This window comes from Aspergillus ibericus, assembly GCF_003184845.1.
Source record: "Aspergillus ibericus CBS 121593 unplaced genomic scaffold BO80scaffold_27, whole genome shotgun sequence".
Lineage (NCBI taxonomy): Eukaryota > Fungi > Ascomycota > Eurotiomycetes > Eurotiales > Aspergillaceae > Aspergillus > Aspergillus ibericus.
Genome location: NW_020292125.1, coordinates 1 through 27,715, shown reverse-complemented (window position 1 = coordinate 27,715; position 27,715 = coordinate 1). Strand labels below are relative to the sequence as shown.

Sequence of the window (27,715 nt, the reverse complement as noted above, 5' to 3'; positions counted from 1 at the left end):
GGAGACTGCGCTTCCAGGGATCGTCGGCCAGAAGCTGACGCAGAGCCTTGCCGAGTTGCATGCGCAGCGGACTGGGGATGGCCGGGTCTTCCCGCAGCAGATAGAGGGCCACCTCACTCGGTTCCTCTCCGGGTATGTTCAGATCCACTGGTTCACCGCGGTTCACAAAGACCGAAAGGATCACCAGTCCCAGACTGTAGGCGTCAAAACGGAACATGATTTCCGGCATAAAGGCACCAGCACCCCATCGCGACAGGTCTCGCACTTCAGGTGCCAGCCAAGTGCCTGTCCCTCGATAGTCATCAATCGTGAGCTGGTCCTCTTGCGACTCCATATCAATACAGACCCCAAAGTCGCTGATCTTGGCGCACACGGGGACCCTGTCGTGCCCCATCGTCTCGCGGAAGATGAGCACATTGTCGGGTTTGACATCCCCGTGCACAATGTGCAACCGGTGGAGGGCCTCCAGTCCCGAGGTGACATCCAGTGCCATCATATGCTTAACGTCGACGGGATGTGGCCCAAGGAGCCCTTCGTTTTCCACTTTCAGAAAGTCCGTGAGGGTCATCAGGGCTGCTTCCATGAACAACGCCGGGACCGGGGTGTCAGGCAGAGGGTAGTCATACCCCCAGGCCACGAGCTTGGCGATATTGCGATGGTGACGAAGCATCGGGTTACAGAGCGCCAGGACTTCCAGCTCCAAGGACCGCAACTGGACCCGGTAATCAGAGCCCGCCGCAAAGCTGGCTTTGCCCTCGCGCGACAACGGCACATTGACCCGTTTGATGACCAAACCTTCGTTGCCAAAGAAGCGATCGGCAATCTCCTTGTAGACAGTGAACTGTGCTCCGCTGCCAACCTTGACGGCACGGCGCTTGAGGTTGTAGGTCTGGAGATGGCGCGGTCCATGGATTCCTGTTCGCGATAGAATACTGGTAAAGTCGGACATCGAGGTCATCAAGGGGTTGTCTCCGTTCCGCACGGAGGTCACCCTCTCCTCCAAGAGGTTGGTTGGGGGTAGAATGGACCCATCGTAAAACTCATCGTCGTCCACCAAGCTGAGGGGGTCGAGATCGGGAACCTCGGGCCCGTCATCCAAGAGCATCTCCAAGGACCCCTCCGATGCCCCGTCGTCAAAATGTAGATCGAGGGGATCCAAACCATCCACGTCATCCTCGTTGAGAGTATCAAGGGCATCCTGCAGCAAGGCCTCGCTGTCGTCGTTGAGTAAATCCATCCTGTTGAGAACTGAAAAGTGGGTGAAAGGGAAAGGGTCTGTCGAGCGGGGGTTTTCCGAAGGCATCCCCACGGCCACTAGTGCCGACGCTATTCCCGGCCATGCAGGAAACACGAGGCTCACGTCAGCACTAGGCCCCTCGCAGGCTATCAGGCGCGGCGGTTTGGACCCTGACATGGTCGATCAGGAGCCTCCTCGTACTTCATCAGTGGCCGTCTCCCATTCCTCCCTTCGTCTGCTGAAATTGTGAACATCCCACGCTGTCAACATCACACCCAAGACGATGGATATCTATGGCACCGCCGTCACGGCTGTCCAACAGGTCATTCAAGTGACCATCTTCATCAAAGGCGTCATTTCCGACATCAAGTCATATGACGATGATCGGGCCGCCATCCAGCTGCGACTGGACCTGCAGCTCACCTCACTCGAATTCTTCCAGCGTCGCTTCTTGGACAAGCAGCGCGGCCTCTTGCTTCCGGGCCAGTTGCCCAATTGGGTCGGAGAGACCATCTGCAATCTCTTGCTGAAGATGGGTCGCGTGCTCGTAGATTACCGTCTCCTCGTGAAGGAGTACGAGATTCTCGATGCCTCCCCATTGACCCTGAACGATGAGGAGCCTGCCGAGAAAGAGAAGTGGAAGCAGTCGTTCCTGGAACGGGCCAAGGGCAAAGCCAAAGCCCTCAAGCTGAAGGGATACGACTGGGCGCTCTTTGACAAGAAGAAGCTGCTGGGCGTGTTGGCCGAGTACAAAGAGTGGACCGACAGTCTGCGCGATCTGATGCAGCACTTTTCCCAGGAGGCATTATACACCCTGACCGATCACCCGGCGCCATCCCCGTCGGCTGGAGACAGCCTCAAAGGAACCGGACTGGAGCCGGTGGTGAAGAGGCAGCAACTGGCGTTTGTGAACGCACCGGATGATTTTCGGGAGCTCCAGGGCGACATCGTCGAAGGCGACCGTGCATCGGATCGGTTCTACCTCGGCTCCTGGACACATCAGGGTGAATCCACCCCGGTGGTTTTGGAATTCCGGGAATATGATCGCCGCCTGCGGTACGATGATCTCGAGCCAGACGAGATTGCCGAACTGAAGGCCCCCTTGCGCAACCTGGCCTGGCTCCTGCAGAATGCCACGTTTTCCGAGGGGAAACCGGTCGCGGAAGAGGAGTCTCAGCCGACGATCTATTCCCTGCAGTGTCTGGGATACCAGGATCAGGCAGAAAAGGAACGGACGGTGTTTGTTTATCGCTTGCCCGCCCAGAACGTCGTGGACCATATTCCAGAGGGCGTCCAAAGATTGACGACTCTGCACGACGTGATCAACTTGGTCGACCCCCAGACCAAACGGCCGACCAAGCCCTCCCTGGAGGACCGGTTCGCCATGGCCCATTGCCTAGCGCTGACCACCCTGAATGTGCATGGGTCCCTCTGGGTCCATAAGAACATCTGGAGTCGAGGGATCCTCGTGTTTGAGCAGGCGGAAGGAGGCACGATCGGACTCTGGTCTGGCCCGACGCTCGCGACCAGCGTGTCACCCGGTGCTGACCGCGCACGACGACCACGTCTCTTGGCCTTCCTCGGCGACTGGGGATATGCCCGACCGGTTGAAGGGGCCACCGACATGCGGAGTGATTTCGAGATCGAGCCCAATCTGTACCGACATCCCGATCGCCAGGGGGTTCCCACGCGGCAGTTCTCCCGACTGCATGACATGTATGCCCTGGGGGTGGTGCTGCTGGAGATTGGGCTGTGGAAGACGGTCTCCCGGCTCTTCGAGAGTCGCATCAAGGAGGGCCAGCGGACGGGCAAATTGCCCAAGCCCCGGGATGTGCGGGCCGCCTTGACCTCGCTGGCCCAGCGCGACTTGCCCAAGGAGATGGGGGGTGCCTATGCGGAGGCGGTCGTGGCCTGTCTCTCCGGGAATTTCCGCAAGGCCAGTGAGGTGGAGCTGTCGCTGGACTTTCGGGAGAAGGTGGTCGACACGGTGGCCGGGGGGTTGCAGTTGTGATGCCTACCTTGCCTGGACCATGTTTATATATCGAAAGCTACCAGACACCCTGTTCCTCAATTTGATCTATTGGGTCTGTAGGATTCCTGAAGCGTGCCGCCCCATACCATACAGGAGTAGCATGAATACCACTATCGTATGGGTACGGATAGCCCTAATCACTGCAATGAAGCTGGTGCGAGCCGGTCGTTCGGCACTGCCAAGTCAATCGAGCGTGTGCTCGGATGCTGGATCTTATTTCCAGATGAAAATTGCCTCACTGGAGTCCTGCCTGAGACCCTATCGTATGACCACCGTCGGTGGGACGCACTGACCGATATGGGAGAGCGTGTGAGAAAACGAGCGCCTTTCGGCCACTACAGCCTTGGGCGGCCCCGAAGCCTAAGGCTCCAGCTCGCCCAGCTACGACTTCGAGGTTTAACCCGCAAGGCTGCCATGCCAGGGTCCCGCTAGCGCCAACAGAAGGTCCATGCTGTCTGCTTGCCAGTGCAGGGTACATTAGTGCTTATGCTCGGCTGGCTCAACGGACCGTACGCAATTTACGCACAGAGACAGTGGAAATTCCGGACATGCGCATGATCGCGGATGTAAAGCAGGGGAATTGGATGGCCCTGACTCCATGGGTATTTATCTTGTTCCTGTCGTCCTCCCCAACAACTGTTCTGGACCTTCCCGGCCGATTGTGACATTCACTTGATCCGTGGGATCCTCAATCAAGATGTTTCCGGATTGCCCCAAGCACACGCTTCTCCCGCTCAATCCTTTCCTGGCTCGGCCTATGGTACCAGGTGTTGGGCCCGTTGTACCCCTGGGTCCAGGATGTACGTCCTTCCCTTCAGATCCCCTTCCAAATCGCCCCAGCACCACCACTCGACTTTACGTCCAGCGCGGCTGGATTCATGATTAGGGGGTGGGGGAGGGACCAATACTTTCAGAAGCGTAGATGATGACAGAGACAGGGTGGGCGGGGACGGCCACGGTGACAGCAATAGTACGCTCGTCATTGGCGGAGGGGAAAAGCATATTAAACCGCAATGAGGACGGCTTCCTGGAGAAGGAAATTCGCGTGGGAGCAGCGGGGGCCGGGGCGTACACTATATAGTTGCGGTGACACGGCCCTGTTAGTCGGCGTGGAGCAAGGGTGGGATCCACTGTATAGTCCTGTTCCATTCGTGATGGTCAAGCCAGCAGGAGTCTAAACATTAATATCATCATCCTCTGATGGCTTCAACTACGTGTCCAATATCGAACATGTCCCCTCTCAACAAAGCAGACTTGTTTAGGCTGCAGTCTATTTGAAAACAGCCCCCAAAACCATGCATCGACCGTCCAGGACCTGCCGTGGGAGAAGTCCATTATAGTGCGGTGATGCCATGCCCTGGTAGGGCCAACATGGCCCCCAAGTCATTGATCGAGCTAGCCAGGCAGACATTCAATTCAAGTCCCGTCGAACTCGCAGACAGGGCCAAATGAGAGAATGTGCATCGATATACATCCATTGCGCCATGTTGGACCAGATGCCAGGCGCCTGAAAAGGCGAGACATTCCCTCCCCTAAACTGGTCTGCCAGTGCCTTCCCCTCTCCAGTCTTTCGATCAAGTTGAAATCTATCCATCGTTTCTCCCAGTGGCATTGAATTTCCCCAAACACCATGCCATCAATTGACAGCCTGTGCTCCGTTGCAGCAGCCATCCTGTCCTTCTCCAGCTCGGTTGTTGCTGCCGCAATCACTCCACGGGCCCCGATATCTTATGTCGAAAGGTATGTCGAATGCGATGCAGCGCAACAGGAAAAGATAGAAAGGGCATTCGGGGACGTGCACACCCTCGTCACGACCGCGGCAACCATTGATATTTCCAGTCACCCGTGAGTCACCCCTCTCACTCCAGCCTTAAACATGACGTGTATCGATGACACATAGGTGGAACAGGTGGAAGACTTACTTCTGAACGACGGGCGACGGGCTCACGGAAGATGAGAGATATGCCAAGGCCATGTGGAGAGCAATTGCATCCCCCAACTTCAGAATTACGGTCACATCTATTGGAGAGGACAGCTCCCAATGCGGAAACAGGTGTGTATCTACGTCCTTTGCGCTCTGTGGTTTGGGGGGGGGGGTGTTTGCGAGGCTAACCGAAAGGCCTACGGCACAGTCTTGCGTTTGCCGATCCTAACCCGGGCCATAATGATATCTTTATCTGTCCCACTTTCTTCAGGGAGACGACCCGCGAGAGCAAGAATGACTGGAGCTCAAGAGAGATGCATCCACCTGCAAACACTCGACCGAGCCGAAAGGCCGGCGGAGAGGAAGGAGTATTGGTGTCAGGCCAATGAAAAAATCAAATGGTTTGAGATCGCCAGTAAACATCTCCTCCATGAGATGACCCATCTGGATGCTGCTGGGCAGCAAGCCGGTTATGCCGCAATAACGTAAGTGCCCGTCCTACTCAGGTATCACTGACACCGCCAGTCTGATCGACGAGATTAATTCTCTTCTGTATAGGGACGCGGACGGCAACATCTCACACGGGACCCTGGACGTTAGTGGGGGGCGGTATATTGAAATGGCACGCAGGTTGGCGACCCGGTGGCAGCAGAATGAGGCAAGCTGCAAGAAAAAGAATGCAATGCTTCCGTACCGAAACGCTGATAGCGCTACAATGTCAGTATTGGGTAAATATGAACTCTCTCTCAAACCTTCGGTGCTCCGCAAGGCTAACCCCACTGCCAGAACGGTACTTCAAGAAGAATTGCCCTCTTGAAAACTCGATTCCCCTGTAATAAGGCATCATTCCAAGTCTGGTAGGCTAGGGCTCTAGCCTTCTTACCTAGTTAAGATGATGGTCTTACCCACCAGGAAGCCACCGAGAGGTTTCACTCTCGACACGAAGGACTGGCCGCACGAGCTTTATATGTTGATTCCTGCTTTGCCCAGCTCTTGATGTAGTTCATTGTTGGCTTATTTTGCTTACTATTTGCTTGTGTTTGTCTTATACATGTGTGTGTCATCAGTTACGTTTGTAGTTTCTTGGATTGTGTGAATGATCAAGTCTCTGCCGATGTTTTTACCCTTTATTTCAAGTCAGTCTTATCTCCGCCTCGTGCGACAGTCTTCCATCCTGAATCCGATTCAGTTGGATAATCCTACCACGACCGGGGTATACATGTCTTGACTAGAACCACCGGATACTATCTCGGCTGCAAGGCCGGGGTGATGAATTCTCGGATGATCTTGACATCAACCGATCCCGTCTGCACCTCGACCAGGAACTTCTCTTCGTCCCCCCCGTCACATAATTCCCCCGCTCCATCTCCTCCCGGGTCGGTGGCGGTAGTTCCACGGTCAGATATTCACTCTGGGACCACTCGTGGAGGTCCTTCCCCTTCAGGTCTCCGTCGATGTCCCCCCAGCACCACCACATCACCCGGCAGTGATGAGGATTGACGCGGAACTGGAACTCCTCGCCGGATTGGATGTCCTCAGGACGTAGTGGGCGATTGCGGGGAATATAAGGCTGGGCCGCAGATCCGGCTTGGTCAGCAGTGCTGCTCTCAATTCATGCCGACGTTGTTTTCATACCCTTGTATACAACTGACAGTACTATAGGTCAACTGGCCAGAATGTCCATCCAGTGGCTGTTCCCGGCCCATCGTGTCACGCCGGGTGGGGCAAGGCAGCCGAGTTGGATGGGGCCTTACGTAAGGTCCGCCTTCACTCCGGGCCAATGAGAGCGACCGGTCCGCGGAGGGAAGGACACCCGACGCCAACTGGTCAGTCTCAGTCCACAACATATTCTCTATCTGCATTTCTCATATCTTTTCATCTTCCGTGTATATTTGGCTTAGTTCATGTGTTCTTCTGAGTCATGAGCTTTGCTGCCATATCGCACAGATATATATTACACTATCGGGTGTAGGAATTGGCCATTATCCTGACAAGTTGGTGACAAAAAGTGCCAAAATTAGAGGTCAGACCTGGTTACTGCTGTTACCCTACGTCAACCCATCAGCACCACGGCATGGCTCATACCATCGAAAGCTACCCGTCGACGATATCGTCCCACTTGACATGTGGAAAATGCGTCTAGAAGAGTCCGGAACCCCACATGGCGCCCGGTGGATCCGGGCAGTGGTGAACAGGAATAGTTTGCGAGACATCGGCCAGAGTCAATCGTCAATACTCAATGGACCCCAGTGGGAGCCTGTTCGGACTGTGAGAACCGCAAGGACTAAGACACCTGGGTCACGGACTGGCTTCTACCAAGTTCAGCCTGCGGCTCGCACGGGAGAACCCAACTCGTCCACCATCGGTTCCAGCTTACTGGTAGGATTGAGGTCCTCAAGTCAATCACCACCAATAGGCTGCAACACGCCGGCAACCCCAGTAAGGGACATATGGCTACTTCCACGCCACGCGAGCGACGACCCGGGAATCAGGGGCTGGAAGGTTTCCATAGTGCCAGCATGGCCCACCACCTAGCGCCACTTTTCTCCCTCCCTCGTAAAATTCTCGGGAGTCATGTTTCAGAGCGAGCCACCTGGGTGGAGGGTCCACAGGAACAGTGGGCCGATGCCATCGCGAGGAGTGGTTATTCGCCTGTCATTTCCGGAAGTGACAGCCGGCATGGCCGCTCGGAACCCTAATTGCGCATGGGCCGGACCCAGCGTGGATACATCACTTTCCATCGGCCGGGGTGGACGCAGCCCACTTCAAGCGATCGCGCACAATGTTATAAGTAACGCAGGCTGGAGACAGGTAGTCACCTTTCGTCCACAGTCTGGACTACTGACCCGTACCGCAACATGGTTCTCCACAGCCCATCTGACAGCGTGCCCCGCCATGTCGATCGGAAGGCCCTCTATACCGATCTTGAGGCCCGGGTTCGCTACCTGCAGCAGTTTATTGGATTTAATGCCGGTCGGCTGTTCCATTCCTCCCACTGCATCTGTTCTGACATCCAGACTGACTGATGTAGACGATGTTGCTGCCCTCAACAAAGGATCCAAACACATCAAGGCGCTGGCACCGACGCTGGTTGATCGCGTATACGCCAAGCTCCTGGAGGCAGATATCACCGCCCGTGTGTTCAAAACCCGCAGCACGGCCTCGGAGGACTATGACGGGGATTACCCCGAGTTCAAGAGTCCCTATATACAGTGTCGCCGGATGTTTCTGCGATGGTACATGACCAAGCTCTGCTCTGACCCGACGAAGTTGGAGTTCTACGCGTATTTGAATAAAGTGGGGTAAGACTTGATGCTGTAGATTTGGGAATGACAAGTTCCACTGACCACTAAACAGACGAATGCACCACGGCAAAGACCGTATGCTCTCCTTCGACGTGGAATACATCCATATCGGGGCGTGTCTCGGCTACATCCAGGATATCCTGATCGAAGCAGTGATGGGATACGACAAGATTTCCTTTCCCTTCCGACTCGCGTTACTTCGAGCTCTCAATAAGGTCATCTGGATTCAAAACGACCTCTTTGCGCGCTGGCGGCTACGGGACGGCGGAGAATTTGCAGCGGAGATTGAGGCCGCCCATCAAGATCGGGCGCCGGAGTCGGGGACAGCCAGAGCCAAACCGGCCCCGAAGGAAGACATTCCTGATCGTCCCAGCAGTGTCAAGACCAGCTCGTCGTCTTGGACCGAATCGGCCAGTATCTTCTCTGAAGCAGTGTCTTCCGTACCGACATCGTCGATGACGTGCACAGAGCATCCATCGTCTCATGATACCATCTGTCCGTTCTCGCATAGTGGGTCGTCGTCGTTTGAGACCAAGGTCTGGTCGGGGGGTGAGTCCAGCAATAGATCTTGACAAGAGCATGGAAGTGAAGATGGAGAATTAGAAAGGCTGAAGATATATGTTGAATTACAAGGACCGGCCATCGGTCATTTGCGGGTTTTGGTATATTTTAGTCGCACGACTGGTTAAAATAATAATGTAAGCTTGGCCTAGCCCTTTTATTCGGGATCTGCCAAATATATATAGAACATGAAGGAAAAACAATTGACGTGGATTGAGCAATCACATTCATATCAGACACATAACATAACGCAGTAGTCCTCCGCCACATCCTAAGCTATATACTATCCTCACCATCACCAAGACCAGGCCGTGGAACGACGGACCAGGTCTCTGCCGCGTCGCTCAACTTTCCTCTCTCCTTCAGGGGATAGGATTTACATAAACATCCATTCCCATTGAGGCGTGGCCCACTTTGAAAACACGAAAGACTACATAAATAAAGTCCGCACTGCCAGCGCTCGTGCCAGACGCGGACATCTGCTGCATCTGTTGACGAGAGTAAGTCGCTTATAGACAGGAACGGGACGCTCAACCTACCCTTTGATGCAGGCGCTTTCTCACGTAGAATGGCATCTCGCATGGTGATGTGGCTGACTTGACATCGATGGAATATTTTGGCCGCTTATCCGACCATTGATCTGCAGGGAGATAGCCGTTGTCAATCAAAATGGAGGTCAGAACCCCTTCGCTGTCAGTGTACGTGATGGTTGCCGCCTCTTGACCATTCCCTCGCCGTGTGTCGGTATACCGTTCATGTAACATGGCGTATCCCCTATTGCTGCTCTGCCAATTGTCACGGGAAAAGCCGGGAAGTATTGAACTTAAGCGCGATAGGACTTCGAACACCTATGCTCGATGTTAGCTTTTCCATTGGATAATATGAAAAGGGACTTGCGTACCAATAATTCACCGACAGCTGCGATTCTCTTGTCCCGTTGAATCTTGTCCGATGTACAAATACGAACGACTTCCCCATTGGCGTCCGGGTGTTGTAACTCGAGCGCTTGAGCGACGGCTGTCGTGTCGAAAGCACCTCGACTTGGGAGGGCAGCTCTCCTAGCAGAGACAAACACGCGCTGTAGCAGCTCATGATATTTAACATAGATCGTCTTAGTGGTCGATTCTCTGTCGTGTGACAAGCCAAGGAGTGAGCCAACAGTCGATCGAGAAGTGAACGCATGATGAGGTGAGACGTGAAGAATGAAAGGAGATACGGTGATCGATCTGGTGAGCTGTTGTGCAACTGCTGAGCTCACAGGTGGTTCATCAAAAGATAAAGATGTTATGTCCCTGACCGGTTGGTCGCCTAATCTCTCTGGGGCATCCTGCGTCTCGATGGTAACCGTGCTTATCCATGCACAGACATTGCGAGGGTCGGTACCAACCAGCTGTGATAGGCCCTTTGTGGTACATCAGTGCATGCTGTTCAAATTCCTCCCTGCAATGCATCAGTCATATAACCACTGTGCCAAGCGTAGGGGGCCCACCTAACACTGTTCGCCAGATCGGCATCCATTTCTGGCCGTCTACTATTTCGGCGTATACTTTGTAGATCTCGTCCGCGTCGGCGGAATGGCCATACCGCAGCTTTTGCAGATCCCTCAGGAAGTCTGTCACATGCACGTTTGGGATTCCCAGTATGTCGCAAAACAAACCATGTGTGCATTTGGTATTTCCGAGCTGGTCGTACCTGGATTGCAGAGGGCATTTGAGATTAAATCTGGAGGGGCTTCCCACACACAGTGGGGCAGGGACGTCCAGCAAGGGCCGTGGGTGCTATAGGCCGGAACATAGATGAGGCCTTCTGACGTGAATGCTGTCCTGTGCTCAAGTCAGATGGGGACGAGGAACAGAGAGGCCCCCTTACCGCAGCATACTCAGGGCACTAGATGGAGAGCCGACCTCATGATAGCGGGCCTCAATCGCCCATACAGATCGTACAGCCGATCAACATCCTGTAGCTTTATAGAGTCTCTGTTTGCATTCCCGATATGACGCAGGATTGTGAGGTGAAACTCCAGCTCGGATTGCGGGTCTCCAAACCCTAATGCCTTTGCCATCTCATTTAAGACAGCCGTTTGGGAGGCATCAAAGGAGGTTCCATGTTTGAGCCACAGAAAGAATCCCCCTGCCTTGATGAATCGTCCGACGTATTCGAGCGGAGGGGTGTGAATGTAGGTCTTGCCGAGCGGGTACATCGATCCGTTCTCGCACAGTACATCAAGATTCAGTAAGTCCTTCTTCAGCGTCTCATTCCCGCTGATCTTCCCGGCCTCGGACTTCCAGTAGGTCACTAGGAAGCCCAGAAACATCTCTGGTTGGTGCCGAGCAATCTGACGACATTCGGGGCTCAGGGCGTGGTAGCCAGTGAGGGGGATTTCGAAGCGGATCTGCCACATTTGTTGCAGCCACTGCTTCCAGGTTCGGTGTTCCCCCTGTGGGGGTGATGGTTCCTCCTCCGTGTATTGGGCATGGAGGAAGGAAATGTCGAGGGCAGCGCCAACATCCTGAGACGGGTCCGAGACCAGCGGCTGGAGGAGTCGCCAGGCGCCAAATGGCTGGTCATCCGGATAGTAGAGCACGGCGGATGCGGGGGCTCGAATGTGGTGCAAATGGTCTAACAACCTTAACCCGGTGTACGCCGAGGGAATGTCGCGGCTTCGGGTCAGATGCGCCCTGAGGTAGAGGAATTCCAATTGCTCTAGCGAAACGAATGGGCGACGCCGGCCGTTCGAAACGATGATCCGTTGCATCACGCTTGGGTCAGGCTCCTGCACCCCCAGGAGGTCGAAGAGCTGCGATCGACCGGGGTTATTCGCCGCGCCTGCGTCAACCAAGTGCAGTTTCAGGTCGCTGGGCTCCCACCATGGGCGTCGACGATGCCTGCATCGCCAGCACCTGCTTGACTGGTAGAATAGAAGATAACTCTGGGGTTGAAGCTTATGCTGAAGCAAACGTCCTGAATCCTACCAACCAGTCCAGCTGGCGTGCTTCAGAGAAGGGGGGACGGGGGAGGGGGACAATTGGGGTTTGAATCACCCGCGAAGAATGGAAGGGGGAGATACGCCAGATTGCCCTGGTCACTGCTTAATGACCTGCTTAGATCACGAAGAGTGGCAGTAGCCGCTGGGAGCGTTGGAACCACCGTACTTATACCCGCCTACCACTATATAATCGATCCCCCCTGCTGCTGTTTCGCTATGCGCCGGTGTGTTTTATCGCATGTACTTCGCAGGCCGTCGAGCTGTCGGGGTGGCCAATCATTTCGCCATCGCGCTGCCATCCGGGATAGGCGCGTACAACGCGGCTTTCATTGGGGACCTGGAGGAAACACGTTGCAGCCTTATGGGAGCCCCCTGCAACAAGCTGCCGCGGTCGATACTAAATCAAGAAACCCAGTCTGGCCAGGATGGCGGTCAGACCGATCGCTCCATAGGCCAGACACCTGTAGTGCCTCCTAGTATGTGTATGTTGGCCATGCCGCATGCCATGCAGCCAATCACTATCCCTCGAGCTTCTCTCTTGCCGCTGGAGGTCGCCACCATTGCTGCTGATAGGAAAGGGCAGGGTTATAAGGATTGTATACATCGAAACTCATTTGTTTCATGCTTGCGCCAACACCGACCATCCGTTGAGTTCCTGCTGGTCACCTCTCCTTGATCGTCCCGGCGGCTACACAAGACCAGCACAGCCCCGTAGAGCACAGGACATTTTGGCTCTTCCTTGAACGAAGTCCCAAGCTAAAAACAGGGCACCGTAGGCTATATATAAGTTGCTCTGCTGAAAGAGTTCGGATATGGCGCGCTCGCATTCTATCCCTGGACCCCGACTTAGGATATATATTTTACAACGAATGTCCCAGAGGCGCATGGCAAGTGAAGCATAAGTCCAAGGGGAGCTGTCAAAGGAGTGTAGAATGGTGTACTGAACGACCCAATTACTAGATATATATCTGGTACGTGCAATCAGCATGGGAGGTGCAGTTGGATGATTGACTTTATGAGAAGGAGAGAACAGGCTAGTATCACAACTCACTTGGGACCGCGCCTACCGACGGTCCTGCATTAAGCTAATCGGTATCACCCACTACAATGGGTAGATATTTGGCATATGTGATCGGACGAGAAATTAGAACCCCCAGATATACACAATGCCACGAAGGGAAACCCCTTCCCTTTTATACGTCACCCCCAAGTTCTCCCATCCAGGGCCAACCACAACTCTGACCGTGTGAATGCTTTGGATCAAGCGTGGCCTCCCGTTTACGGCTTGACAAAACTCAAAAAGTCCAGCGACAGGTCGGTGAAGAAACTGGCCCCCGCGACGGTCTCCGGGTGCCCGGCCACCGTGACATTGCAGTAGTCATTGAAGCTCCCCGCGGCCTGGCTCTTCTTCTTCAGCAGCGCCATGTAATTGGACAGCAAGCAACTGCGTCCCGGCCCGTTCTGGCAGCTGGCGATGGGGTAGACCGCATCGTTGAACAACACGCGGATGTACTGTTGGTGGGAGGTTTTGCGGCGCGACTCAACCGCGCAGTCGAGGACCTCAAAGGCCACGGTGCCGCGCATGGTGATCCAGTGGGCAATGTTGTACAGGTGGGACTCCGGACGGTAGTCAATGGGCAGCAGGGGTTCATCGTCGAAGATGCCCATGGCCGCCGTCATCTCAGCGATCTGGTTATCGTTCAAAAAGGCCATGATCAGGTTGGGAACCGTAAAGTTGCCCCCCTCGGCATCGGTGCCCACCTGGCCCGGGCCCTGGCTCAGGAGACTCATCAGACTGTTGAGGAACGGGAGGAAGAGGACTTTGGCCGGCCCCACCGAGCCGGGACCGACATCGTAGTAGTAGCTCAGGTCCTGGGAGTAAGCGTAGTTGCGCAACTCCTCCTCGGTAAACACGCCGCACCAGGGGCTCAGACGGCCGGTGAGCTGGCTCTCGTACCCGCACAGATAGGGGAAGAAGAGAATGTCCGACTCGTCGAAGGTCAAGTTGCCGCTGACCATCGAATTGATGCGCTGGAGGGCCTGTGGGGTCCAGGTCGCATCGACTGAGCGGACGTTAGCCAGGGAGTGACCATCCCATGCCGTTCAACTTACAGTCGGTGACGTTGTTCCCGCCGCTGGAGATGGCTGCAAAGGCGGGGCACATATCAGAGGGGCCCAGGGAGTTCCCGATGGCGCTGACAGAGCCGGTCGAGTTGACGCTGACTACGGTGCCGTAGGTATCAGCAAACTCGTACAGGTAGCCATTGACAAAGGCCCGCGCGGTCTGCACCACGCGCGACTCGTTGACCGGAGAGGCGTAGGCGTTGGCCCAGGCGTAGAACGGGTTGCCATCCTCGTAGAAATGGGGATCTTGGGGAGGCCGTCAGTCATGAACGCACGAGAACGGGAAGGGCACGGGTTACATCGCGCCCGCAGCTGGTAGCCCAGGTCTGAGGCCTAATGGACATTAACACGGTCGTCCTTCGTAGGGAGAAGGAGAGAATCGGAATACCTCCTTCCAGCCGGTCATGGACTCCTGCGCGATTTGCAAGGTGGGATTGGTCAGAACCGGGCTCCAGTCCGGGATAAAGGCCAAGGAGCCACGGGCCTCAAAGCCGGTGCCATTGACCGCGGTTTGGATCTACCGGACCATGTCCCCGGTTAGCGTCGGTCGCTCTCCCCGGGTGAGCAGCGAGCCACTGACCTTGTCCTTGATGGCGACCCAAGACTTGTAAGAGCCCGTGTCGGGAAATCTGGCATGGAATGTTCAGTAATGGGGTCTGGTGGGGGAGGTGGCCGAGCCCCTACCTGCTACCATGCCTCACGACATACGCGGCTTGCTGCACGGTGCACTGGTCGGGCACGCTGTTGTCGATGCCGAAGACATTGGGGCCTACCACCCGGATCAGCAACGGCACGGATCGTGGCCCACGGGACGATCGGCCCACCAGCAAAATACGGCGTGTTTCCTCCCGCGTACACCAGAGGGTTCTGGTTCGTTTCGGTGGAAGGAAACAAGATATCGTTGGCCGGGGCCAGCACCTGGGCATTGGTGCCCGTGATGGCGGCCAGGAACAGCGAGGCGACAACGGTCTGCGCGAAGGAGTTCGACATGGTGGCTGCACAGCTGCCATCCACTCCCCAGGTACGAACCCCGATGCAGTATATATACGTGCATAGTTGTCGAGCCGAGGAAGGAGACGGTAGACTAGTGCTGCATCCGCGGGCGCCTGTCGGCCTATGGCCCGCACACGTGTCGGCGCGCAGATTAAAGCCGAGAGGAAGCCCGGTGGTGGCGCAACGACTACAACCACCTCATCTCCTGGCAGCACGCGGACGCACCAATGGCAGCATGCACTGGAGACAACGTGACTGACTGGCAGCCATGTCCAGAGTGTGCCGGGACCCAGATGGTGGAGGATATATTCCTGCTAGTTGCACGCGGGGCACGACTCCCATGAAGTGCTGCTTCGGCTGCCGCGTATGGTGGTCGGGATTGGCGAAGAGTCCGACACAGAATGTCTCTGTCACGTTTCTGATGGACCTGAATTTGACGGTCGGTGGCGGTTACACGGTGGCGGATAAACCCCACAGAGGGCCACCTGCCACCTGCATAAACCTGCAAGGTTCCCGCAATGTTCCCGCAAGGATATCCTTGGCTCTGGCCGATAAGCACAGCACTGGTTCATGCTGCATGTCCGGTCATGGCAGGCCTGGGGCTGCTCGGATCATCCCGCCCGGGCGGGGCATTTGAGGCCCAGGGAAGCGCTGAACTACTCGGATAACCCCGGGTGGCTCCAATTCCCGTCTGTGCAGGTAGGGATCTTCAATGTCTTCTTGGCCTGCTGATGAAAACTTACAGACAGATCCGTTGAGAGTTGGCTCTCTAGGCTACAGCGGGGAGGAAGAGGAAGAAGAACGCGTTGATGGTGGCCAACGTGATCAGAACACGTGATCCTCGCCTACCGACCAACCAGATCTACTCTTATCTTTAGACATGATAATCATCTCGTGATCCGACATTCTACTCAGCTTGAAGAAGTCCTTAATTACCCAATCACCCGATGATCCAGCCAGCAAGGATGGAACCGATGCCTGCCAGCAGTCTACTCCCCCCGCGGTGGTGTCGAGGCCGCTGCATCCCGACCAAGTCCCTCGGTGGACTACAATAGCAGCAGCCGTTCGCTTCGGGTCAAGCGATGGGAATGGACGTTTCAAAACTCCCGTGGCCGGTGGACCCTTCGCTTGGATGCTGACCCATATCCATGCCCCTGCTCCGGCCTAGCAAACCTTGATACAGATAGATGTTGAACCGCTCAAATCCCTTTCCTTCTTGTTGGTGCCACGCTGCTAGCACCCCGTGCTTTTTCTCGTGGTCCCGACCGCATCATCCAGCCCTAGTAAGCGCGGCAGTAGCGCTGGGACACACTGCTCAGGGGCCTCTGGACGAGGAACCGTCGAGTGTGGTAGCTATCACCAAGCGCCTAGCTCATATTAAAGAGTTTATCTGCTTCCTTATTAACCAGGGTGCTTTAGTCTGAGAGTCTAATATTTATTGTCCCCGGAGTTATGAAGAATCGGATTAACCACCCGAGCCATTTAATACTGTTCTTGGTACCGCAATCTCTCACACCAGCTATAAGATAGTGTCTTGTCTGATTATAGAGGGGGCAGATGTTCACGCCCGGTAGGAATGGTGGGATACTTGGAATAGCTTTGGGGGAGGGAAAAAGGCTATATATAGTCTTGCATATCGTAAGTCTTTATTGGAATGTGGAGGGTATAAAGGCGCTGTAGGATCATCTCGGTGATTCTACCTTTGTGGAGATGGTGTCTATGAATAATAACAAAGAGCAGCTGCCTCTGCATTGGGTATTTATGGGTGTCTGGTCTAGACCGGAGTATTTCCCTCAAGACAAGATTATTATCCAGAAGCTGAGTACTGTGACCCTTCTTCTCGAGGCTAATCCAGCCACACTCCACATGCAGGACAAGCAGGACTTGATAGTCTTTTATTACGTGATGAAGACTCCAGTAGATTGCGCGACTATTCTGTCTGTTGTTAAGTTGCTTCTGGAAGCCAAACCAGATCCAGTTATCTTGAATAGCCGTAATCTATTAAGAGCGATGGCCTTAGATGATGCAATTAGAGTTTATGTAGGTTTCTCCATCTACCCCAGTGGGTAATTGAACGAAATATTTCTGAGATTGCTTGTAAATAGCACCGATGGAAGCTTATGCAATGAGAAGGGACAGAATACTCTGTATATACTAGCTATGGAAATTCGTAACCCGGACCTGATTGATCCTCACCTGCTTGATCGACTGTTGGGCTGTGTTGGGGTTAACGATGCCGATATTGATGGATATACGGCCCTACACTATATGGTTAGGCGCCTGAGACAGCCTGACGCCGTTTCCCAATTGATCCATCGGTGGGCGAACATTGTGACGGCAGCCTCGTTCAGGGCCTTGTTCAGGATCATGTGACTATGTTTATTTTGTTTGTTTTACTGTTGTTTTCTTCAAGTGAGTGTTTATAATATTTCTTGTTTTCCTTTTTTCTTTCTTATGCTTAAAGTTCTAGAGTAGTTAGTACTAATATAACCTTATTTTACTATATTAAACGGCCATCTCATAACTTTAAGTATTATTTTTTATTTATTTCTTATTGCTATACACGGCTAGCTTCTACCAAGCTATTAGTAGTTTCTATCCCGTGTTTTTAGTAATGCTTAATGGCTAAAAGTAAAAAGGACTAGGCCCTATCAGCCATCCGGAATCGGAACATCTATATTCTGACCTGTCTAGTCCTGGACCTTGATCCGACGATACCTGAAGAAAGAATAGAAATCTCTAAAGAAAATAAGAATCTCTAAAATAACAAAGAAACTTATTAATATTATAAAAAAACTTCCTAGAAAGAGTTATCTATAAGTAAACCTAACTAATCTATAGATTAGATAGTTCTTTCTCTAGTAAATTTAATTTCTTTATAGACTATTATATTTTATATAGTCTACCCGGCTTTTTAATTTATTATAGTTTTGAATTCATTCCTTCTTTAAAATATCTATTAGATAATAGATTAGTAATATATAATAATTATAATAAATTAATAAATATCTCCAGCTACTATAGAGGTACTATCTAAACTAATATTATTAATTAGTTAGCTAGATATATTGAAAAATTAACAATCTAAAATATAAAAATGTAGTATATTATCACCTAATAAAAAATAATAATAGATAATAAGATTAAGACTAGTCTCAGATAGATTAAATAAATTATTAATATTTAATTCTTATTTTCTTAAATATTTATTATAGTATTTTTATTTATATTAGCATCAGTACTGATACTAGTCTAAGATTTAGTTAATATAAAGAAACTAAAGTTACTAATTTCTGTAAGTTTTAATGGAAAAAATAAGAGTAAGTTCCCGAGCTAGCTTAATAGTATATAAATAAAGATTAGAATTAATTAATAATTTATTAATATACTAATTAAATAGATTTAATACATATTTATACTCCTAGATAGAGAAACTAAAGTAAAGATTAATCTATAGATAAAAACTAACTATAAAGTTCTAATTTTTTTAATTATGATTTTAATTAACTATCTTAAACTAATTTATAAGAATCTAATTTAATAAGAAAAAACTATTAGTAAATTATTATCCTTAAATAAAGAAGCTAAATAGTTAATAATTTTTTAATAGAAATTAATAACCTGCTAATCATGACCGGAAAATATAATTAAAAAAACTTAAATAAAAAGAATTTTTTATATTAAGTCTTAAATGACAATATCCGCTAATAAATAGTTAATATTAAATAGAAACTAGATTTTGAAGACTTCTACTAATAAGTTAAATAGGTAGTTGATAAGCTCATAAAGATAAACTAATTTTTAGAAAAATAATAAAAATATTTTAATATTTAAATAAGTAATATTTTTAAAAAAATAATTATAAATAATATTATAGATTAAAAATTTATAGCAGCAAGTACAGGACCTACTTAATAAGTCTAATAAATATTAAAAAAAATATTAACTAAATACTAGAAGACAGGACTCTATATATACTATAGATTTTTAAAATATTATATTATTAAATATTTATATTTACTACCACAGTACTCCCAAGACTTAAAAAATATTCTAAAAAATAAAGTCTATTAAGTTTTACTTAAAGATAATCTAGCTAGTAAAATTAATTAAATCTTAAAAAATCTAGTTATCTAGTACTCTAATCTTAGAAAAAATATAGCTTCTTTAGATTATTACCTAGAAAGATATATACTAATTAACTAAAATTATAAAGAATTTAAAAAGAATGTTTAAAAATTTAAAGACTATTATACCTTTTCCATATTAAGATTAGTTAATAAAATTTATTTTATAAATATCTTAATTAATACTAGCTGTACACCGTATGGGATAATTAATTAAAATTTTATAAATAAAAATAAATTAAAATATATCCCTATCGAATCTTAAAATATTAAAGAGTTTAAAGGAGGAGAGACTTATATAATTAAATTAATAAAAATATTATTAGATATAAGTAAGAGTCTGTAAAAGTATATATATCTTTATATCTTACTATATATATATAAATATAATATTATATTAGGACTCCTGTGGATAAAATATTAAAATATAATATTTTAAATTAAAAATTCTATATTCTATATTTAGAGCACGGGGGTGGAAATATAATATAAATAAAAATAAAATTATTTTTTAATATTATATATGATTTTTACTAACGCATGGTATACTTAGAAAAATTAAAAAAAAAAGATTTAATAAAATTATTTATAATAAATCTAATAGATATTAATAAGACTTTTTATAAGCTTAACTAGTTAAAAAATCCTGTAGAAGTGAAGAATAAATTACTAAAATCTTATTATAAATATTTAAATATTTTTAATAAAATAATAATAAATATTTTATTATTTTATTACCCGGGGGTGGACCACTTTATAAAAATAATTAAAGATATTAGAGAAAAAAAAGAGGAAGTCCCCTAAGACTTTCTTTATTAAATAAATTAATTAGAGTTTTTAATACTATAAAAAATTCTAATTAATTTTCTAAAAAAAAAATTTATATAAATTAATAATTTTTTAGTAGTTATTCCCGTGTTATTTACCTTAAAATCTAATAATAATTTATACTTCTATATAAATTACTAAGTATTAAACTAAATAATAATGAAAAACTAGTATCTCTTATTATTTATTTAAAAAATTCTCTAATATATTTTAAAAATCTAATATTATATTAAGTTAGATATTATCCAAGCCTTCTACCGCATCTGAATTAAAGAAAAAAATAAATAGAAAACTATATTTTATACTTATTTTAGATTATTTAAATAATTAATAACCCCATTTAAGCTTATTAATTATTTAAATATCTTTTAGTAATATATTAACTAAATCTTATAAAAATTTCTTGATAAATTTTACTCTACTTATATTAATAATATTTTTATTTTTATAAATAAAAATCTAATTAAATATTATATCTAAGTATAGTAAGTACTAGGATACTTACAGAATATAAATTTTTAAATAAATATTAATAAATATAAATTTAAGATAACTACTACTAAGTATCTAGGATTTATTATTAAAGTAGAAAAGAAGATTTATATAGATTCTACTAAAATTTAGATTATATAAGACTAGAAGATCCCAAAGACTACCTATAATATTAAGATCTTTCTAAGATTTACTAATTTCTATCAGTAATTTCTTAAAGACTAAGGGGCTTATTTAGAGTTTTTAATATAACTTATAAAAAAAAATACTAAGTTTAGTTAGATACTAGAGATTTAGGAAATATTTAAAATTTTTAAAAAAATTTTTATTATTATTTCTATCCTAGCATACTAGAATCCTAAATAAGAAACTCTAGTAAAAGTTAACTTCTTTAGATAATATATAAGAAAAGTACTATTCTAGTAAAATAACTTCTAAAATTTTAATTTATACTTTAAGTATGGAGCCAGAGACTAAAAAGATACTAATAAAAAAAAATATTTCTATTATAAAGAGTCTGGTTATAGGAGTAGAGAATATTTTTAAAAAAAAATTATATAAATAAAAACTCTGGAAACCCCCGCAGAAAAATCTAAATTAATAAAAAATAATATTTAAAAAAAAATTTTATTTTAAATAAACTAGAAGCTTAAGCAAGCATAGTAGATCTATAAGATTTATTAAAAAATAATAATAATAGTTTTATAATTACTACTCTATTCTTTAAAGATAGTATTATTATTTTTATTTATATACTTACTGATTCTAGAGCTAATATTTACTTAGTAATAGATATTTAGTTTATTATTAAATTAGTCTGATACTTTAAAATCCTAATATTACTTTTAAAGAAGATAATCCTAGTTATAAGTTTTAATAGAAAATAGACTATTGATTTAATATATATTATCTAATTAAATCTTATAATTAATAGCTATTAATTTCTGAATATTTTTTTTTATACTAGACCTGGAAAAGCATGATACTATTCTTAAAAAGATATAGTTTATTAAATATAATATCTTATTAGATTATTAGAATTATTAACTAATCTAGCTAAGCTAGCTGATATTAGAGAATAAAATAAAAGCTAGATTTTTTATAAATATTTTTTAAACTATTCTAGAGCGGTCCCCGGTAAATTATAAGTATTAATAAGATATAGTCTAAAAAGACTATAAGATATAATTAAAAGATAAATAGTTAAAACTTTTATAATTATTATTAATTTTTTTTTGTATTAACCGAAGTAGCTTATACAAGACTTTAATAAAGATAGAATATAATCTAATTAAAAAAAATTATTAGTACTATTTTTTTTTAGAATCTTAAAACTTGAACTAAAGCCTATCCTAATTAGATTCTTTTATAAAAAAATAATTTTTATTAAAGTGGCTAGCTTCTAATAATATTTAAAAAATTTAGAGATAGAGACTTTTATTACCTTACTTAATACTATTAAGAAGATTTTTGTAAAGAAACTAGAGATTTTATATATAAATAAAAAAATAAGATTAAAAAAATTCTTTTTAAGTAATATTATAATCTAGTAAATATTTTCTCTAAGAAAAAATTTAATATATTATTTTTATCCTAGTATTATAACTATAAGATTTAGCTAGAGAATAAGAATCTTTTAAATATTATTTTTTTTATAAGATAATAGTAGAAGAGCTGCAGGCTTTCTATAATTATATTATAAAAAATCTAAATAAAGAATTTATTATACTAAATTCTGTATTTTTTATATTTTTTATTTTAATAGTTTAAAAGTCTGGAGGAGGCTTCTGCTTTTATATAAATTATTAAAAATTAAATACTTTAATTAAGAAGGACTTATACCTTCTATTCTTTATTAATAAGATAATAGACTACCTATATAATATAAAAACTTTTATTAAATTTAATATACGTTAGGGCTTCCACTGGATTAGAATAAATCTTATTTTAAAAAATTTTATAATTTTTAAAATATAATATAGCCTATTTAAATATTAAGTTCTTTTATTTAGATTTATTAATAGACCTACTGTTTTCTAATAGCTTATTAATAAAGTCTTGATAAAGTACTTAGATAAGTTTATTATAGCTTATATTAATAATATATTAATTTATAGTAATAATACGGCTGAGTATGAGTTATATATATATTTAATATTTAAGAAATTATAAATTATAGATTTATAAATTATTATTTATAAGTACAAGTTCCATGTTATAAAAATTAAATTTTTAGGATTTATTATTATTACTAATAATATTTAGATAGATTTAATAAAGATTACTATTATTACTAAATAAGTGATTCTGATAACTATATAGAAAATTTAATTATTTTTAGATTTTTATAATTTCTACTGAAGATTTATTAGAGCTTATAATAGAATAATATAATCTCTAACATAACTAATCTAAAAAAATATTATTTTTAACTAGGATTATACCTGTACTAAAGTTTTTAAAATACTTAAAAAAATATTAATTTTAGTTTTTATTCTAGCTTATTATAATCTTATACTTTTTATTTATATTAAAATAGACACTATTAATAGAGTTATTATAAAAGTATTTTTATAATTAATAAATAAAATTTAATATTTAGTAATTTATTATTCCAAGACTATATCTTCTATAGAATATAACTATAATATTTATAATAAAGAGTTACTAGTGATTATTCATGCTTTAGAAAAATAAAGACTAGAATTAAAAAGATTCTAGTATTTAGATTATTTTAGTATTCTAATTAATTACTGAGTTTTAGAGTATTTTATAACCATTAAGAGATTAAATATTTATTAAATATGGTAGGTTGAGTTCTTCTTCTAATATTATTTCTTAATCTAATTTTACTTTAGGAAGTATAATATCTTAGTAAATATATTAATTTATAAGAATAATAATAAGTAGGTTCTGATATAATATTATAAGTAAATCCTATTATTTCTAAAATACTTAAAGAATAGAATATATTTTTATTTATTAGTTTTTAAATTATTGATAGTCTTCACTTCCGTGGAGAAATATTTATAAATTATAAATTATTTTTTAATAATTAACTAGAATTATGTCTTCCTAGAGCTCTATTAAAAATAAGCTTATTATAATAAAGAAAAATATATTTTAAAAAATAAATTTATATTTTTTAATAATTTTTTAATAATTCTAGATAATAGAGATTTATATACTTAATTACTAGATAAAATCTATTATTAACTATTATTTATTCACCTAGGCTGAATAAAGATATTAGATCTTATAAAATACTAATATTACTAGAATATCTAGAATTAAAATATATATTATTATCTAGATAATTATTTAATTTATAAATAAAAAAATATAAGATAGGATTTTTTTCTAGAATTCTTACAATCTCTACTAATCCTAGACTGTCTGGGATAGTATTTATTAATAAATTTTTAAATATTTTTAAAGAACTATTATAGCTTTAATACTATATTTATTATAGTAGACTAGCTAAGTAAATAAATTATCTTAATATTATATATAAAGATTATATTTATATAAAATATGGTTTAGTTTTTTCTAGAGTACATGTATTCTTAATCAAGATCTCTAAATATAATTATATCAGATTAAAAAGAATAATTTATATTAGAATTCTAGAATAAATTATGTTATATATTATAGATAAAATTTAAACTTTTAATAATATATTATTTTTAAATTAATAAATAAATTAAAATTATAAACTAATATATAGTATAAAGGTTTATTTCTTTCGTGAATTATTTTTAATATAATTAGTTAGAATTTTTATTACTAATTAACTTTATCTTTATAACTCTACTTTAGGAATCTATAGAATTATTATTTTTTATAATTAAGTAAGAATATAAGTCCTGTATTTTCTTTAATTAAATATCTCTCTAGATTTCTATTATAAATATTATTAACTAGTAATAAGCCCAAGTCTTAGTCCACTGTATAGAATAAATATAGAAACTAGTAAAAGAAAATATATAAACTATTTAATAAATTTAGATCTATATAGCTAACTGATAGCGTTGATCTGTAAATTTTAATATTAGAGATAAGATTTATATAGATATTAGAAACTAGCACTGGAAGTAACTATCCTGGAAGTTATTAAAAAATTAGTATAATTTAATAATTATTATTAAAAAAATTAATTATATATTTTAAGTTTAATTACCTAATAGTATAAAGATCTATTTTATTTTTTATTTAAATAAATTCTATCTTTATGGTATTTTACAGCTGCTGTCTAGATAGATCTTAAATTAAATTTTTTTAATTAAGATTAATAACTATATTAAGTAGGAAATAGAATAAATCTTAAAAAATTATTTATAAATAGGAACTCTGCAGTACTGTATTAAATAGATAGATTCTAATAAAAATAATCACGAGTGATATTCCGCTGATAATTTTAAAAGTATATTTTTTTATTTATATGATTTTTATATTTATTATTTAGATTATCCCGGACTATTTAAATAACTTTCTATATAGATTATAGCTGTGGAGAATGATGAATTTATTATAGATTATAATAATAATAATATTTTTCTAACTGAGGGTAATTAGGTTTAAATAGAGGGGTAATATAATAATAGTCTTATTTAAAGTTTTATTCAGGATTATATGATTATATTTATTTTATTTACTTTACTATTGTTTTCTTTAAGTGAGTGTTTATAATATTTCTTATTTTCCTTTTTTCCTCCTTATGCTTAAAGTTCTAGAGTAGTTAGCACCAATACGACCTTATTTTGCTGTGTTGAACGGCCGTCTCAAACGTGAACGCGGTCAATAAGAAGAAAAACACGCCTCTTCATGAGCTCATGACTGGTATAATCGTAAGCACCCACAGGCCTTCCTTGAGGAACCCCATAATGCGCGGGATAATATGATTAGGATCTTGCGGAATGCTGGGGCCGGGGACATCATAATTAATGAGTTAATACTGTAGAAATATATTTATATGATAAATAGACACGCGCCCTGACAGAGGATCGTATTACGTAGGAACTGCCAGATGGGCGGGAATTAGTGAACAAGGTCGACAGGGATGTTGAAGATGATATTTTTGGTTCAAGGGAGATGGTCTGACAAAAAGAGAACTGGATGGACCCAATATCGTAAATCAGTACACCGCGGTGGGCTCTTTACCATAGTATAAACAGTCAAAACAAGCAAGGAAATCCCAATTTCTATTATGAACTGGAGATCGTTGACATATATGTATGTTAAACGGCGGTAGCAATCAATACTAGATAACTATCGAATACGATTATACCTAATAATTATAATAAAAGAGCTTTCTGAGTAAGGTCTACTGTCACTATATCAGTACTATTCTTAAATAAGTCACAGGTCCGACCCATTATATTCTTTGTATGCTAGACAGTAATCTTGGGATCATCACAAGGGTTTGAACCCCTACTCGGTAGGAAATAGTAGAAATTGGTCCAGTTGCTAGTTACCGGGGTCGGAATATGGATTGCCCATGAGAAGGTGTGCCCTAATTGTGAAGATGCAGCATTGAGTGTCTAGGAGATTGAAATAAAGTTATAGTATGCCAAGTGGATAGCTCACTTATAATCAATCTCTCTCGGGGTAAAAGCAAGAACATGACGGAAAACTCCCTATATATAAATAAGCACCATATTCGGTACCGCACCGGGAGTACTTATTTTGCAACCTCACCTATTAACTGCTGTACTATCTGTATGCGAATGCAACATTTTGCAAAGTTACATTTTCACCAATGTCACATGCTTGCAATGTGTCGTTGGTATGACGGAATAATTCTGCCCGTGACAATCTTGTTCCGTCATCATGTCTGGTCAGCCCACACAACATTCACCCACGTCTTGCAGGTATGTTTTACCTCCCTAAGGCTCTTTCATTCTAATCCAGGATTCCGCAAACGAAACCCTCCCCCTACCAACAACCATGGTCTCTCGTTGGTTCGCACAAAACGAGATCGGTCCCGGGGCGACCATCAGGCTCGATAAGGAAACCTGGATTGTAGCTGAGGCATGCGCCGAGCGCGTTTTCCAGTATCACATCAGCGAGTGCAAATCCAACAACCCTCCCGCATCCTACGCCACGATCCGCGTTGCCTGTACGGGACCTGGTAGCAGTCCGAAAGCCCACCTAAGAATCTACAAACAGATCCCGACGGCCGGGATCGAGGCCGAGTCGCCTGCTTTCCGTAGGCAGCAAGCTCGCGCCTGGGATCCTCCCGAGTTGGAAGCTTTGCGCATGCTGACCCGCAAGGGATCCAAATTCACACCGCGCCTGCTCGACTCCATGTCGAACCGTCAGAAAGAGTCCGACTTCATCCCGGATGGGTTTTTGGTGTATGTTGTCTGGGAGGTGGTGCCGGGTTATCCGCTGGGAACCTGCGTCACCCTAGGGGAGAATGTCTTCTGGGGCTTGGGGCCCGACAAGCGGGAGCTCATTCGCCAGCAGTTCCAGCACAAGTACAGGTATCACTAGTAGCCACGCGTTGGTCTTTTATTATCCAGTTACCTGCCTTGATCGACCCTGAAACTGACTTGAGCTTTCAGTCGGCTTTGTAAATGGGGTGTTATGCCTCTTCACGGTCGGGCGTCACATCTTGTCTGGGAGGATGAGTCTGCAACTCTGTAAGTCTGGACCATGAAGCATCGTTCTACTGTTATTGATTTCTTTCTGCGTGCCTCTAGCTACTTCGTCGGGTTCTTCATGGCGAACACTCGGATTAAGGACAAGTGGAGCCCTCTACGGTGGTGTGCATGGGGTCTCGCCAAGCGCCCCTCCCCATCTCTCCCAGGGCCGGACTGGGATGGCAACACTGAGAACTGGGAATGGTAGAATCCTGTTTTATAATGAGAAACCCTGACGATAACACCCTAATAAACTTCTGTTTAACCCTAGTAAAAGGCCCTAGAACCTTAAACTCATATAAGTAAACCCTAAAAAACCCTAATAGCCAAACCCCAAACCTTGTACCTAACCCACTGGGGTTGGGGGATCGCATATGCGGCGGAATTAGGGTGCGGGTAATTAGGGTTTATTTAGGGTTTTAGGGTTTAGGGTTTTTAGGGTTTATTAGGGTTTTAGGGTTT

The 27,715-nt window shown here is 43.7% G+C and overlaps 6 protein-coding genes across 6 annotated transcripts; 4 read left to right on the top strand and 2 right to left on the bottom strand.

Annotated features, from left to right (window-relative positions):
• Positions 1 to 1,453: 1,453 nt before the first annotated feature.
• Positions 1,454 to 3,408, top strand: BO80DRAFT_426275 (uncharacterized protein). The gene has a single exon (XM_025719721.1). It carries the CDS (start codon positions 1,521 to 1,523, stop codon positions 3,246 to 3,248), a length of 1,728 nt encoding a protein of 575 aa, XP_025573900.1. The 5' UTR covers positions 1,454 to 1,520; the 3' UTR covers positions 3,249 to 3,408.
• A 2,121-nt stretch (positions 3,409 to 5,529) lies between these two features.
• Positions 5,530 to 5,926, top strand: BO80DRAFT_329421 (uncharacterized protein; the record flags this gene model as incomplete). Its single annotated transcript, XM_025715173.1, has 2 exons — positions 5,530 to 5,678; positions 5,752 to 5,926. Coding segments are annotated over 2 exons (324 nt in total), but the record flags the coding sequence as incomplete, so codon positions are not given.
• Positions 5,927 to 7,354: 1,428 nt separating this feature from the next.
• On the top strand, positions 7,355 to 9,070 carry BO80DRAFT_494588 (protoglobin family protein; the record flags this gene model as incomplete). Its single annotated transcript, XM_025723887.1, has 4 exons — positions 7,355 to 7,380; positions 8,078 to 8,166; positions 8,225 to 8,495; positions 8,551 to 9,070. The coding sequence occupies 4 exons, from the start codon at positions 7,355 to 7,357 to the stop codon at positions 9,068 to 9,070; spliced, it is 906 nt and encodes a 301-aa protein (XP_025573898.1).
• Positions 9,071 to 9,298: 228 nt separating this feature from the next.
• BO80DRAFT_503070 (uncharacterized protein) lies at positions 9,299 to 11,814 on the bottom strand (the record flags this gene model as incomplete). The annotated part of the gene is made up of 5 exons (XM_025724362.1): positions 9,299 to 9,547; positions 9,599 to 9,907; positions 9,961 to 10,461; positions 10,607 to 10,751; positions 10,994 to 11,814. The coding sequence occupies 5 exons, from the start codon at positions 11,812 to 11,814 to the stop codon at positions 9,422 to 9,424; spliced, it is 1,902 nt and encodes a 633-aa protein (XP_025573897.1). The 3' UTR covers positions 9,299 to 9,421.
• Positions 11,815 to 13,046: 1,232 nt separating this feature from the next.
• On the bottom strand, positions 13,047 to 15,299 carry BO80DRAFT_426273 (phosphoglycerate mutase-like protein). The gene is made up of 7 exons (XM_025719720.1): positions 14,994 to 15,299; positions 14,854 to 14,938; positions 14,750 to 14,798; positions 14,558 to 14,686; positions 14,469 to 14,502; positions 14,158 to 14,415; positions 13,047 to 14,108 (listed from the first exon to the last, which is right to left on the bottom strand). Exons 1-7 carry the CDS (start codon positions 15,157 to 15,159, stop codon positions 13,324 to 13,326), a joined length of 1,506 nt encoding a protein of 501 aa, XP_025573896.1. The 5' UTR covers positions 15,160 to 15,299; the 3' UTR covers positions 13,047 to 13,323.
• Positions 15,300 to 26,474: 11,175 nt separating this feature from the next.
• On the top strand, positions 26,475 to 27,461 carry BO80DRAFT_384691 (uncharacterized protein; the record flags this gene model as incomplete). Its single annotated transcript, XM_025716961.1, has 3 exons — positions 26,475 to 27,094; positions 27,176 to 27,253; positions 27,314 to 27,461. The coding sequence occupies exons 1-3, from the start codon at positions 26,556 to 26,558 to the stop codon at positions 27,459 to 27,461; spliced, it is 765 nt and encodes a 254-aa protein (XP_025573895.1). The 5' UTR covers positions 26,475 to 26,555.
• Positions 27,462 to 27,715: the final 254 nt, after the last annotated feature.

Excerpts from the sequence above, each read along its gene's own strand:
- BO80DRAFT_426273 (XM_025719720.1), bottom strand. The coding sequence starts at position 15,159 with ATGTCGAACTCCTTCGCGCAGACCGTTGTCGCCTCGCTGTTCCTGGCC. Across the intron at positions 14,687-14,749 it reads GGGTCGCCATCAAGGACAAG|ATCCAAACCGCGGTCAATGG; the intron begins GTCAGTGGCTCG and ends ATGGTCCGGTAG. Across the intron at positions 14,503-14,557 it reads CCATGACCGGCTGGAAGGAG|GCCTCAGACCTGGGCTACCA; the intron begins GTATTCCGATTC and ends AATGTCCATTAG.
- BO80DRAFT_426275 (XM_025719721.1), top strand. The coding sequence starts at position 1,521 with ATGGATATCTATGGCACCGCCGTCACGGCTGTCCAACAGGTCATTCAA.